The following is an 11,602-nucleotide window of genomic DNA, read 5'->3' as shown; positions in this document are numbered from 1 at the left end:
GCGCAGGCCACAACGCGCGACGCCGAGACAGCGATCGGGGGCGTGCCGCGAGCCCCGGAGGCGGGGCCGCGACAACCAAAACAACGGCCCGGCCCGGCAGCCCTTGCGCCCGCGCCCCGCCGCCACCTTCCCCGCCGCCGCTGCCCGGCGGGGCCCGCTCGGGGCGCGAAGTGGGGGCGGAGACCCCCCCCCCCCCCGTCCCGCTGCCGCCATGAAGCTCCGCGTTCGGCTGCAGAAGCGAACGGCAGCCCTGGAGGTGCAGGGGGCGGAGCCAACGCTGGGGGAGCTGCGCGCGCAGCTGCGCCTGGCCCTGCTGCCCGCCTGGGGGTACAGGTAGCGAGCGGAGCGAACCATCGGGAGGGGGTGCCGGGGGGAGGGGGGGAGGTGATGCCGGCCGTGCGCGGCCCGGGTCGGCGGGGCCGTACCACGCGGTGCGGGGGGAGGGATCTGCCCCCAGGCCCCGCGGCCGCGGTGCTGCCCCCTGCGGGCGGGGGCGGCGCTGCTGCGGGCGGTGGCGCACGGCGGGGATGGCATCGCTCACGGGATGGCATCGCTCAGGGGACCGCCTGCCCCGGCTGGCGAGCAGCGCTGCTTCCCGGCTGGCGAGCAGCGCTGCTTCCCGGCTGGTCGCTGCGGAACGGGAAAGCAAAACTTCGGGCGTGCTCCGCCGTGAAATGCTCGGTCAGGGCTGACTGAGATTTCTGCGCGGTACTTATGTTACAAAATGCTGTAGGGTCTCAGTTTTACACGTCTCTCCGGCTTCCTGGAGAATCTCGGTTTAAGTTTCATAAACGTTTTATCTGTGAAGAGCTCACGGCATCCTCCATAGGAGAGTAAAGCCTGCAGAATCGCTTTAAGAACCGCCTGTAAAAGGGGAGCGTTTTCTGATGGTGGCTGAAGGGTTTGTATCACAAACCTTTAATTAGGTCCGACGTGCTGGTGTTTCACTGGTGATTCACGCAGCAGTGTGGGCAGGAGGAATCTGAAGTTACTGCTTGTCTTGCTGCAGTGGGTGTATTTTATAGCTGATACTGGGTAGCTGCTTCCCTGCTAACCAGTTTCGTTTCTGGTTTTTTTTTTTTGGCCTGAAGCATCTTATCTTATTACCCTAATTTGCAGCCAGCATTCTATAGGACAGCTGCTGATCTTTGAAATTAATGCTTAGCTCAGTGGGAAAGCAAGGTGGTTGAGCCTTCAACACTATTTATTTTTAAATAATCTGAGGCAGTAGTTTATTTAGAGCTTGTTTTCCTAGCTGTGATATCTTCTATTTTGACGGGCACTTGTTTGCTTTCTTTCGTAACTGTTTTATGAGCAATTTCTGTAAATGAAGTTTTATTTACCAAGCAGCTACAGCAACTTAAAATGTACTTGGCAAGAAATATGGGGAAATAATTTCATACAATCTTTTTTTCCCCTCACTATTTCTTTAACATATAGGTAATTAGTAATGGATTAAGCTGCATGGCACAATACTCTTGTAATATGCAGTATGCATTTCTAACTGTAGAATTATAGAAACATTAAGGTTGGAAAGGACCTCCAAAATCATCAAGTCCATCTTCGACCAATCACTACCAGGTCAACTAAACCAAAGCACCAATTGCCATGTCCAGTGTGTGGCTATCCAGGGTCAGCCAACCACGTTTCCTTATTTTTTTTTTTTAATTATTTTGCAGTTCTGATACCACATTTTCAATAACATTGAACAGAAAAGATGCTCTCACAGAGGATCAGAAGACCTTAGCTTCATATGGGATTGTTTCTGGTGATTTGATTTGCTTACTACTAGAAGAGCCAGATGGACAACCCAGCCTACCTCCTCCTCCACCTCCTTCTGCTCCTCCCCCACTTCAGAATGGTCATGAGCCGTCCACCTTGACCCCCAACAAAAGTCAGGCCAACAGTCCAAAAGGAGAAGGCCAGAATGAGCAGTCTAACAATGAGAAGGCTCAGGTGGAAGTTCAAGAGAGTGATGAGAGGGTAAGTACACGAGAATTTTCCTGTACAGCACAGGACAAAAAAGAAGGTATCCTGTTGTGTCAGTTGTTGTACTACACAGGAGATAATCTCTTCAGAATATTTGGCTCCTTATACTTGTCTGATATATATTCAGTTATTTGAATGGAAATTCATCTCTACTTGTTGTATTTTACTGTGGCACAGAAGCTAATTCAGAGAGCCCAAAGTGTTTCAGGAGTAAATGTTTTTGCTGGAACATATGCTTAAGGAAGTAAGGGTTGCATTTCTTACCTGCCTCAGTGCTATCTTCTTGAGGAAACTGATTCTAGATAGGAGCAGATGCAGCAGGCACTGTCGAAGATAGGCTCTTTTTTTTACCCTCTTTCCTGACCCTTCCCTTAGGTAAATCTGCTTACAGGTTTCATTCTAGTTCTTTTAAATAAAGTGTCTGTAGTTTTGTGAGTTACTAGTAACAGCCTATGATTCTGGTAGAATAAAGGAAGCTACAATGAAGCCACAGTCCTCCTCAAGTGGCAGCAGGTGCACTCCATTGATTGATTTCTCCCCACCCCTGCTGTTTAGGCCTGTTGTGTTTGTTGGCCGCCCAAGTTACCGTTTTGGTTACTTGCCATGCATATTGTTCATATATAATATGAACATATGCATATATAAGTTCAAATAAATGGTGATAGTACAATGATTAAATTATTCCTGTGTATGTTGCAAAAATTCAGATGAAGGTTTAATATATTATGATCACTTTGTCTTTAGTTAGTATATGCAATAAAATAACAGACTCTTTCATGAAGGGTTTGCATTATAAAGATTAAAAAATACAAAGGCTACATGTATAGTCCCAGTCTCCATCTAGAATGCTAGAATATGGAGGTATAGTGAATCTGTACAACTTGTATGGGAAATCAGGCTGGAATAAGCAGATGTATAATGTTGATGTATATAGAGGTGTAATTTTCTGACCAAATGTATTTTTGCTTTCCCCTGAAGGCAGGATCCAGCCTAGAATTTCCTTCTGGATTAGTCCCAGAAGATGCTGACCTGGAAGAAGGTACAGGTTCATATCCCTCCGAGCCCATGCTGTGCAGTGAAGCTGCTGATGGTGAAATACCCCATTCCTTAGAGATGCTCTACCTTTCTGCTGACTGTACCAGTGCCACTGATGCCTTGATCGTTCTGGTTCATCTTCTCATGATGGAAACAGGCTATGTACCTCAGGTAGGTAGGTGCACCACCAAACAGCAATTTCTGGGTCAGTGTAGGGAAGCTGTGGAATATACAAGATGCATCTGAGGATCTGCTTCTGCCTTTGTATATATCAGTTGGCTGCAGGGGCTGCTGAAGGATCAGCTTCTCTAATTTCCCTGACCAGAAAGTCTTCAGGCTAAAGATAGAGCAGCTTTTAGGTGTGGAAGAAGAGGCCTGTACCTGTGTTTCTTTTGGTCCTCAGCCTCACTGGGACCCGGCTGAACCTCCTGCTCCTGCCTTTCACTATTGAGCATGTGCTGATGTGCTTAGATTGTAGCACTTCCCCAAAGTACTGCCTTAAGAGTCAGCGTTGGCTCAGTGCTATCCTGTCAAGTGGTGCTTAATGAGGCCTAGGTCTGCCAAAGCACTGCCTCTAATTCCATATTCAACTAAGTGTCATGTTTGGCTTTGGTTCTACTAATCTATGGAGGTATCATACTCGAGCACCTATGGCAGTATGACTGTACAAAGTATGGATTCCTTTTTTCCCTTTGCATTTGCATTTTATGTTTACTAATATGTGGCTGAATGTGTGGAAAAAGACTTGGTCTTGGGCAGGTGTTTAGATTCTCATATTTTTTTCTTGCAGTGAGGCTGGCTAAGCACATGTGGGTGTCAGGTTGACCAATACCAATTTAATAAATATGCTAAGTTCACTGCATCCCCATAATTTGAAATACTATGTAAAGAATACATTTGCCACTGGGGATGAAGTTTGGTTATGTCAGTGAGCAGGCTTGGAGGTAGGAAAGGTGATTGCCCTGCAGATTTAAGAGAAAAGAAAGAATCTACTTTTACGTGTGGTTACATTGTATCTGTATCAGTACCTCTGAAATTCTATCTGAGCCTCTTCATGCTGAAAAATTGAAAGCCAACCTGTTAGTTGACTCAGGTTTTCTAATTAACTTCAAACTGTGATTCTAAAGCCCTGTCAAATATTGTAAGTTCACAGAAAAGGTACAATAACTTTTTTTTTTTTGTACAGCAAGTTAATTATGTGGAATTGTCAGAATGTTGGAATGGATGGATGTGTCTTAAAGAAATAGGTGTGAGTGCTCACTGAATGTCCTTTCCTATCAGGACAAAAAATTTACTGAACTTCACTTAGATTTGTTGTTAGTTTTGGGGAAAATAGTGTAGAATCACACATATTCGTAATCACTGTGTCATAATGTGCATTAGGACTGACCTAAGAGTTGAATTACAAGCATCATTCTGCCATTTCCTAACTTCTGATCCTTTTCTCACCCCTCAGCATTGGCACATTGCAGAAGTATGACAGTGTGTTTGTTACCCCTTTGCATTTGTAGGGGATAGAAGCCAAGGCAGTCTCTATGCCAGAGAAATGGAGAGGGAATGGTATTTATAAGCTACAGTACACACATCCCCTTTGTGGAGAAGGTTCTGCTGGTTTGACTTGTGTGCCTCTGGGAGAGCTTATTGCTATTAATGGTAAGTCAGTAATGTCTTTATCCTGGATGCACATTCCAAAGTATCACCATTGTTTAGGAAGAGAAAACTTAAGTGTCCTTTGTGTGCTCTGCTTTGAATTACACCTTTATTACTTGGGTTGCTGAGGTGCAGGAGATGACACTTCCTGATGCTGAATACTCTTGGCATTTCTAGTCTCTGTGTTAACTGTTTCTTTCCCAGTTGTTGTAACAGATTAATCCTTAGGGGATTCACCTGGCCTTTTCATTGCAATATTGTGGAAATATGTTTGTTGTCTAATTTCACAGGAACTTTGGTACACATTGCCAGACATGAATGAAGTAGATTTGCATCAGCTACAATGTTTTGGCTTCTTTTATGTTATTTGCAAGACTTACAATTTCAGACTAATGTATTACTTCAGTAATGAAGTGGTCTTTGTTGTCTCACTGGCTTTTAAATTTTGAAATGTCTTTCTTTCTTGTATTTGTAGCAACATTAAAAATCAATGAAGAGATTAAAAGTGTTAAGAGAATCCAGCTATTGCCATCATCCTTTGTTTGCTTTCAGGACCCAGGTATGTCTGAGCTATGATACTCATAGTAGTAAATTGAAAAGTAAAGAAGTGACACAGTGGGTAAGAATATGCTGTAGTAGAGCACCAGATAGGTACAGAATAGCAAGAAAGAATAAAAATGTGGTTACCATTTGGGTTAGTCGTAACCTTGTGGTAAGAGGAATTTGGAGTGTAGCCATTTACTCATACTTTGTTGTTAGCACAAATTGTATTTCTCGGATTAACAACGTAAGGAAAGAACCTCGCAAAGCTCAGTTTGGCCCATATGCCTGTTATTTATGAGGTCTTAAGCACATGTGTGCATCTCTGGGACAGCAGTGCTGGGTGATATCCCCTTTCTGGCTGGCAGCTCAGGACTTCAGAAGTTGATGGTACCTCCACTCTTGTTGTGGCACCGTAGTTAAATTCTTTTTGTCAGGAAACATGTGCTGACCATCTAGGTTTCTCCAGAGTGGCAGAATTAGAGGGAAGACTAAAGTGAGGGAGGAGAGAAGGGCAGATTGATGTAGATCCTTGTGAGCACAGACCTGACCACCCTTACATTCTCAGGATATGAACTGCTTTATTGGCAGTCCAGGCTGACTCAGTTTCCTATGTTCTGTGTAGTCACTGATGTACAAGTCTAATTGAAAGGCTGTGGAAGAACTGAGTGCTGAAATGTGTCCAATACACCAGTAAAGTCTCCCGGCTCCTCTTTCTTCAGGGAACAGAAAAGAAAAATACTTCTGTCAGAGAAATGAAGCTTGCAGGCTTTTAGAACATAGGTTTATGTAGGGCAGGAGCTTTGAAATCTGACAAAGGAAGCTCTGACAGCTTCAGAGTCGGTTTCTTTCCAGAGAACTCGGGTCTTTCCCTTAACTGTGCTTTTTAAGGCCACAGGGAAGCTTAGCCTGACCATGGAACTGGTCTCTAGTTTGTCAATGACTGACTTGTTGCAGGATAGTTACACTCTAGCAGCAGAGCTGCTCCCGTCAAGATCACAAGCAGATTGAAGTTGTCCTAATAAGAACACTGTAATTCTTATGTAATTTTTGCATTATAATCTCTTGAAATTAAGCTTTTTCTCTCTCTTCTTTGATAGAGAAGGTTGCAGGTGTTTACAAAGATCTTCAGAAATTATCCCGTCTCTTTAAAGACCAGCTGGTTTACTCTCTCCTGGCTGCTGCCCGACAAGGTGAGAGAAAATATTTACAATTAGAGATGGTACTTAATTTTTGAGGATGGAAGGAAGGGGGTCTATTTAAAGGCTTGAAGGAAAAGTGTTAGAAACAGCTGTTCAGTGATAGGCATATAAAGACTAAACACAAAGTAATATATACATGCTAAAGAAATTTAGCATTAAAGTATTAATCTTTGTAACTTAAAAATATTAATCTTTGTAACTCAGAAAATGTTAATATAATTCTGGTTTTAATTTTGATTGCTTTAGTCTCACTTCAGAGATGGAAATGGAGTGGCTGTTTTCCATGCATAATGATGAGGAAATCCTACTACAGTAATTTTGTAGCAGTAGTTCTTGAGTTTTGATCTCTTTCTTTGTCAAAACAGAAAAATTTATTTAGCATCATATTTGGAAGTCTGACCTCAGGTGTGGTCTTATTAGGAACTGGTCATTGAGGGCTTGGAGAGGATAGTGGGATGTAACCCAGGCTGGTGTTTGTAAAGCAGTAGGAAGCCAGGCTTTCTCTGCATAGTTACTGCCATAAAAGGTCTCAGCTTTGTATTCTGAATTCAGTGGAATTCCCTCTAGACTTCAGTGCATGAAGGTTTTATGTGAGTCATGTGCCCTGTATTTCTGGTTTCTTGCGAGCTCATGAAGTTGGGCAGGTCTTTTTTTTTCTTTACTTATTCCTTAGCTCTGTAGCCTATAAGCAATCTTCGGTGTGTGGAATGTTTCTTAGGCGTAGTGCTCAGTATAAAGTGTCATTTGCCCTATTTTGTGCACCTTACAAGTGTAGTTAGAGTTGTAAGAGATCTGTTTTGCAACATCACAGTAGTTGCTCAGAAAAGTGATGTAACTCAGGCATCAAAGGGAGAGGATGTAAGGGGAAGATTATAGTGTTCTTTCTTTCTTTTAGGGTCTTTAGAGATAGAACCACTACCTCAGTGTTGAGTTTACTCTATTTTTTTCTGAACTTACTTTCTTCTTTCTCTAGCTTTGAACTTACCAGATGTGTTTGGGTTAGTGGTCCTTCCTCTTGAGCTCAAGCTTCGGATTTTCAGACTTCTGGATGTCCGTTCCCTCATCTCTCTCTCTGCTGTTTGCCGTGATCTCTACACAGCTTCCAATGACCAGCTTCTCTGGAGGTTTATGTATCTGCGGGATTTCCGAGGTAATGTCGGGGCACATCTCTTTCTGGTTACATTCTCATTGTTAACAGAGGGATTAGGTCTGACAGGTTTTGATAAGAGGTTCCTCAGGCAACCAATCATGATGTTTAAACACTGTGAGTAAATGCAGTTGTTTGTGATACTAGTCAGTACAGCTGGTCAGGTGTGATTCAGGGGGATGCACGGTTTTCTGCCAAGGAAAATTGTTGGCAATCTTCTGAGCCACTACTGCTGCTCCACGTGGTTCTTCCCATTATGTGGTGCAGGCTTTCCTTGTTTTCATCTGTCTCCTTTGCTACCTTGCTGTATTGGCTACTGCATATTTTAGGAAGTGAAGATACATTCCTGCTTCAATTTCTCTCAAGAGAATGAAGAAACAAAGGTAATCAAGGGAAGTGCTGTCAGAAGGCAAAGGCAATGTTTCTCGGATTTCTGTTTAATAACATTTGGAGATGATGCTTTATATTGAATGTGTGTGCAAGTAGATTACCTATCGAATGGACCTGGAGCTTTATATTTTTTAAGATGCATTATCTTTATGCAAAGACATATTGACCAAAAGTGGTTTTTTGTATCTTGGTTATTCTTTGAGTTCTGACAAACTGCAGGTATCTGTGGCACAAGATCTGTTGCTTTTTGTAATTTTTTTGCTTCTCTTTGTAGATCCTATTGCAAGGCCTCGTGACACAGACTGGAAAGAAGTAGGTGGCTTTTTTATATAATTTCTCTGAAATCAATCTTAGTTTGAGAATTAAGTATAGACTTTGGGAGACAGTAACTTTGAGTTAAAGTTTAGCTTCAAAGTGTGGTTTTCTGTGTATGCATATCGGTCAGACTAGGGGAAAGGAGCATCAACAAGTTATGTGGTGTGTGCTCAAATTGTGTGTTAAGAGATCTAAAGATGCTGTGCCTGGTCTTTGGTGGGCAGGGGAATTGCTGCTCTGGGTTTTCAGACTGGTGAGGAGTGCTTTTTTGAAAAGTGCCGTAAAACGGAATGCAGATGCTGAAGCTGGAACACTTAGCTTTAAAAATGCCTTTTTTTCTGTCTGCAGCTATACAAGAAAAAGTTGAAACAGAAGAAGGAGGCCCTGAGATGGAGGCACATGATGCTTCTCCCCCCTATACCTCATCCAATCCCCTTTCATCCCAACCCATTCTATCCTAATCCCTTTCCACCTAACCCATTCCCATCAAATCCAATCTATCCCCCAATGATCATTGGGGGAGAATATGATGAGAGACCAACGCTTCCATATGTTGGAGACCCAATTAACTCACTCATTCCTGGCCAGGGAGAAGCACCAGGTCAGTTTCCTCCATTCAGACCACATTTTGACCCAATTGGCTCCCTGCCTGGAGCAAACCCCACGCTTCCAGGACGAGTTGGTCCCAGTGACAGGTTTTCACCTCGACCCAGCCGGGGCCGCCCCATGGACATTCGCCGTGCATTCATTTGATTGCTGCTTTTTCCTGCTGGGAGTTTTGTAGTTGCTGAGCTTGCTTTCTAACTGCAGGAGATTGCAAATCCCAGGCACTAACATCTGCCTTCAGATTGTCTCAAGAACATATGTGCATGGTAATGTCTCAACCACAGAGGCTGGGTTTGTTTTGTGCTCTGGTAGTGCTGTACCACCTGGCACTTAAGGTCTGTTCCTCACAGAGCTAGGACTTAGAGCAGTTTGTTCTGCTTCCCCCCCTCCTTGCCCTTAATCGTCTGTGAAGTGCTACTTAGAGACCAGGATACTGGCCAAATCCTTACTGCATCAGATAAAGAGCACTTTAAATACTAACTCTCTACTTGTCTGTCTTATTTGAAGAGTTTTACTAAATTGCCAGGATGAAGGGTTTTGTTTAAAATCTACCCAACTCATTAATAGTCTTTATTAACAAAAAAGTTACCATGTACCACATAGAACAAGATGCTGCCACTTACGGTAGATGTGTGTTCATGGAAAGTTTTAAAGGTGTTGTTTCCTTTTTCCTTTATTAGGTAAAAAGCATTTTTGTATTGTTACTTAATGCACAAAGAACACAGCAAAGGGATTTTCTTTACAATGGAAATATTAGAACACAAGTAAATTCATTTTACAAACAACTGAGTAAAGTCATGCTATGGTGCAACTCAGAAGTCTAAGCAGAAGCAGAGCAATTTTACAAAGAATCAGCAGCAAAACTTTTGACTTTCTCCTTGACTTTACAAATAAGGATCTGTAGTACATGACTACATTTACTCTGAACTAAAAGTGGTGTGAAAATGCATCTTTTCTCCCTCTCTGTCTTACTTAAAGAATTAAATAGGCTGACCTGGTTGCAGTGGAAATGGGATCACAACAACATGAGAAGCAGAATGAATTCTGATTTCAGTAAATTCTGTTTAATTCCATTACTTAAGTATCAGATTATATCTTGCCAAAAGGAAATGTGTTGTAGCATGTTATGAGCACCTTTCAAGTGTTGTCTTATTAACTAATGAGCAGCTAACAAGACCACTGTTAAAGTCTCCTGATGAGACCTGCAGGCTGATGCTGGAGCTCAATTAAAGGAAGACTGGAATGACTAAACTTTGCTAGAACTTTTAATTTCTTATGTATTTTTTAAGATGATTGATCTAATTGTTTCTATAAATGTAAATGGTACTGATGACTGTTGTGACAACTGATATTATTTTCTAAAACTTTTTTGAAATTCCAACTGGAAATGGAATGACATTTCCTGTTAAATACAAGCTATTTAATCAGTAAAACTTATGTGCTTTTTCAGGTGATATTTCAGTGGTTCATCTTGTTTTGTATAAAATCAGCTGACTTCAGTAAGGTCAGGAAGTTTTGCCAGTGGAAGTAAAATATAATACTTTATTTTGCTGTCAAAAGTTGTATTGCTTCTTTCTTCCCTTTTCTACTTCACAGCAATAGTTTTCCTTCACTACCAAGATTAGCCTTAACTTTTAACATTTGCCTTCAGTGGTTGAATTGCTTTGTTCCAAAAGAACTTTCACAACTGAAATGTATAGTCAGATCTCTTAGTTTACAGCAATTCTTTATATTCCACTGATTGTAAAAAAGGGAAATCTACACTGCACTTGTCTTGCATAATTTTGTCCTTGTGATTAGTGCTTCAGCAATGCATAAATAATATTCAGATAAGGTTATAGAGCTTTAACTGATAAAATAATTCATGACTTATCCTTTTCCTTTTTTCCCAAGCTATTTCTGGGAACAGTGATCACATAATGCATGTGAGAAGTTAATTTTGTGGTGGCAGTGGTACTCACATTGCCAATGCCTCGATGACAGTCATGTGGTTTGCCCTGCTGGCAAGCTGTGTGCTGCTCTGGAATTGGTCCCTTTTTGCCATGAAGACAATCACAAAGTGACCTGAAGATATTCCTTCCCTTTTTTGTTGTCCTTCACATTGTAGTAAAGGTATTGTGAGACAAAGATTAAGGAACCTGACTTAGCTGGAACGCTAAAGTTCCTTAAAGAGGAGTTCCTGCTATTCATAAAACAGGGTATAAAGTGAGTATCTCAGGACCAACAGTATAAAATTAGAAGACAAAATGTAGGAACTACTTGAAAACTAGCTGCTTGCTTTGTTTATTTGCCTAAGTCAAGTGTCTGCGTCATTGCTGTTGCAAACTGCAAAAGAGAAACACAAAAGATGAAATGCCTGAAGGTGAGCATTCCTTACCTGTGCTGTTCATCAGTATCCAGCACTGTAAAGGTTGCTACTAAGAGTCACTTGGAAATAAGGAACTATTATCCTTGGCTTTTCTGTGTATTGTTTTATATTATTCATGAAACTTTAACCAGATGAAGCAACTGAGCCATACACAAGGTGTGAGGTCTTGCGTACCTGCTTGTGACTAGTGGAAGATAGTAAAATACCACTGCATTTACAAGTAGGACTGCTGTTCTTTTGGACCTTAGCTTGCCTGGGAATGTGTGTTCCATTCCTCTTGAAATACCACACCTCGCTATGACAAGAAAGTCAAGGTGTTCCTCAGTTTGTAGCTAAACAGTGAAATGTAAACTAATTTTC

The 11,602-nt window shown here is 42.0% G+C and overlaps 1 protein-coding gene across 2 annotated transcripts; it reads left to right on the top strand.

Moving 5' to 3' along the window:
- Positions 1-73: 73 nt before the first annotated feature.
- Positions 74-10,433, top strand: FBXO7 (F-box protein 7). Of its 2 annotated transcripts, XM_069002924.1 has the most exons (10): positions 190-333; positions 1,680-1,983; positions 2,968-3,028; positions 3,182-3,195; positions 4,536-4,677; positions 5,150-5,233; positions 6,315-6,407; positions 7,390-7,566; positions 8,228-8,265; positions 8,617-10,433. In XM_069002924.1, exons 1-10 carry the CDS (start codon positions 212-214, stop codon positions 9,019-9,021), a joined length of 1,440 nt encoding a protein of 479 aa, XP_068859025.1. In that variant the 5' UTR covers positions 190-211; the 3' UTR covers positions 9,022-10,433. The 2 variants fall into 2 exon arrangements, with proteins under 2 accessions (XP_068859026.1, XP_068859025.1); XM_069002925.1 differs by having other exon boundaries at positions 74-333; positions 2,968-3,195.
- Positions 10,434-11,602: the final 1,169 nt, after the last annotated feature.

This window comes from Aphelocoma coerulescens, chromosome 1A, assembly GCF_041296385.1.
Source record: "Aphelocoma coerulescens isolate FSJ_1873_10779 chromosome 1A, UR_Acoe_1.0, whole genome shotgun sequence".
In the NCBI taxonomy this organism is placed as follows: Eukaryota; Metazoa; Chordata; class Aves; order Passeriformes; family Corvidae; genus Aphelocoma; species Aphelocoma coerulescens.
Note: the sequence above shows the minus strand (reverse complement) of the source record. Positions and strands in the feature narration are given on the sequence as shown.

Excerpts from the sequence above, each read along its gene's own strand:
- FBXO7 (XM_069002925.1), top strand. The coding sequence starts at position 212 with ATGAAGCTCCGCGTTCGGCTGCAGAAGCGAACGGCAGCCCTGGAGGTG. Across the intron at positions 4,678-5,149 it reads AGAGCTTATTGCTATTAATG|CAACATTAAAAATCAATGAA; the intron begins GTAAGTCAGTAA and ends TTGTATTTGTAG. Across the intron at positions 7,567-8,227 it reads GTATCTGCGGGATTTCCGAG|ATCCTATTGCAAGGCCTCGT; the intron begins GTAATGTCGGGG and ends TTCTCTTTGTAG.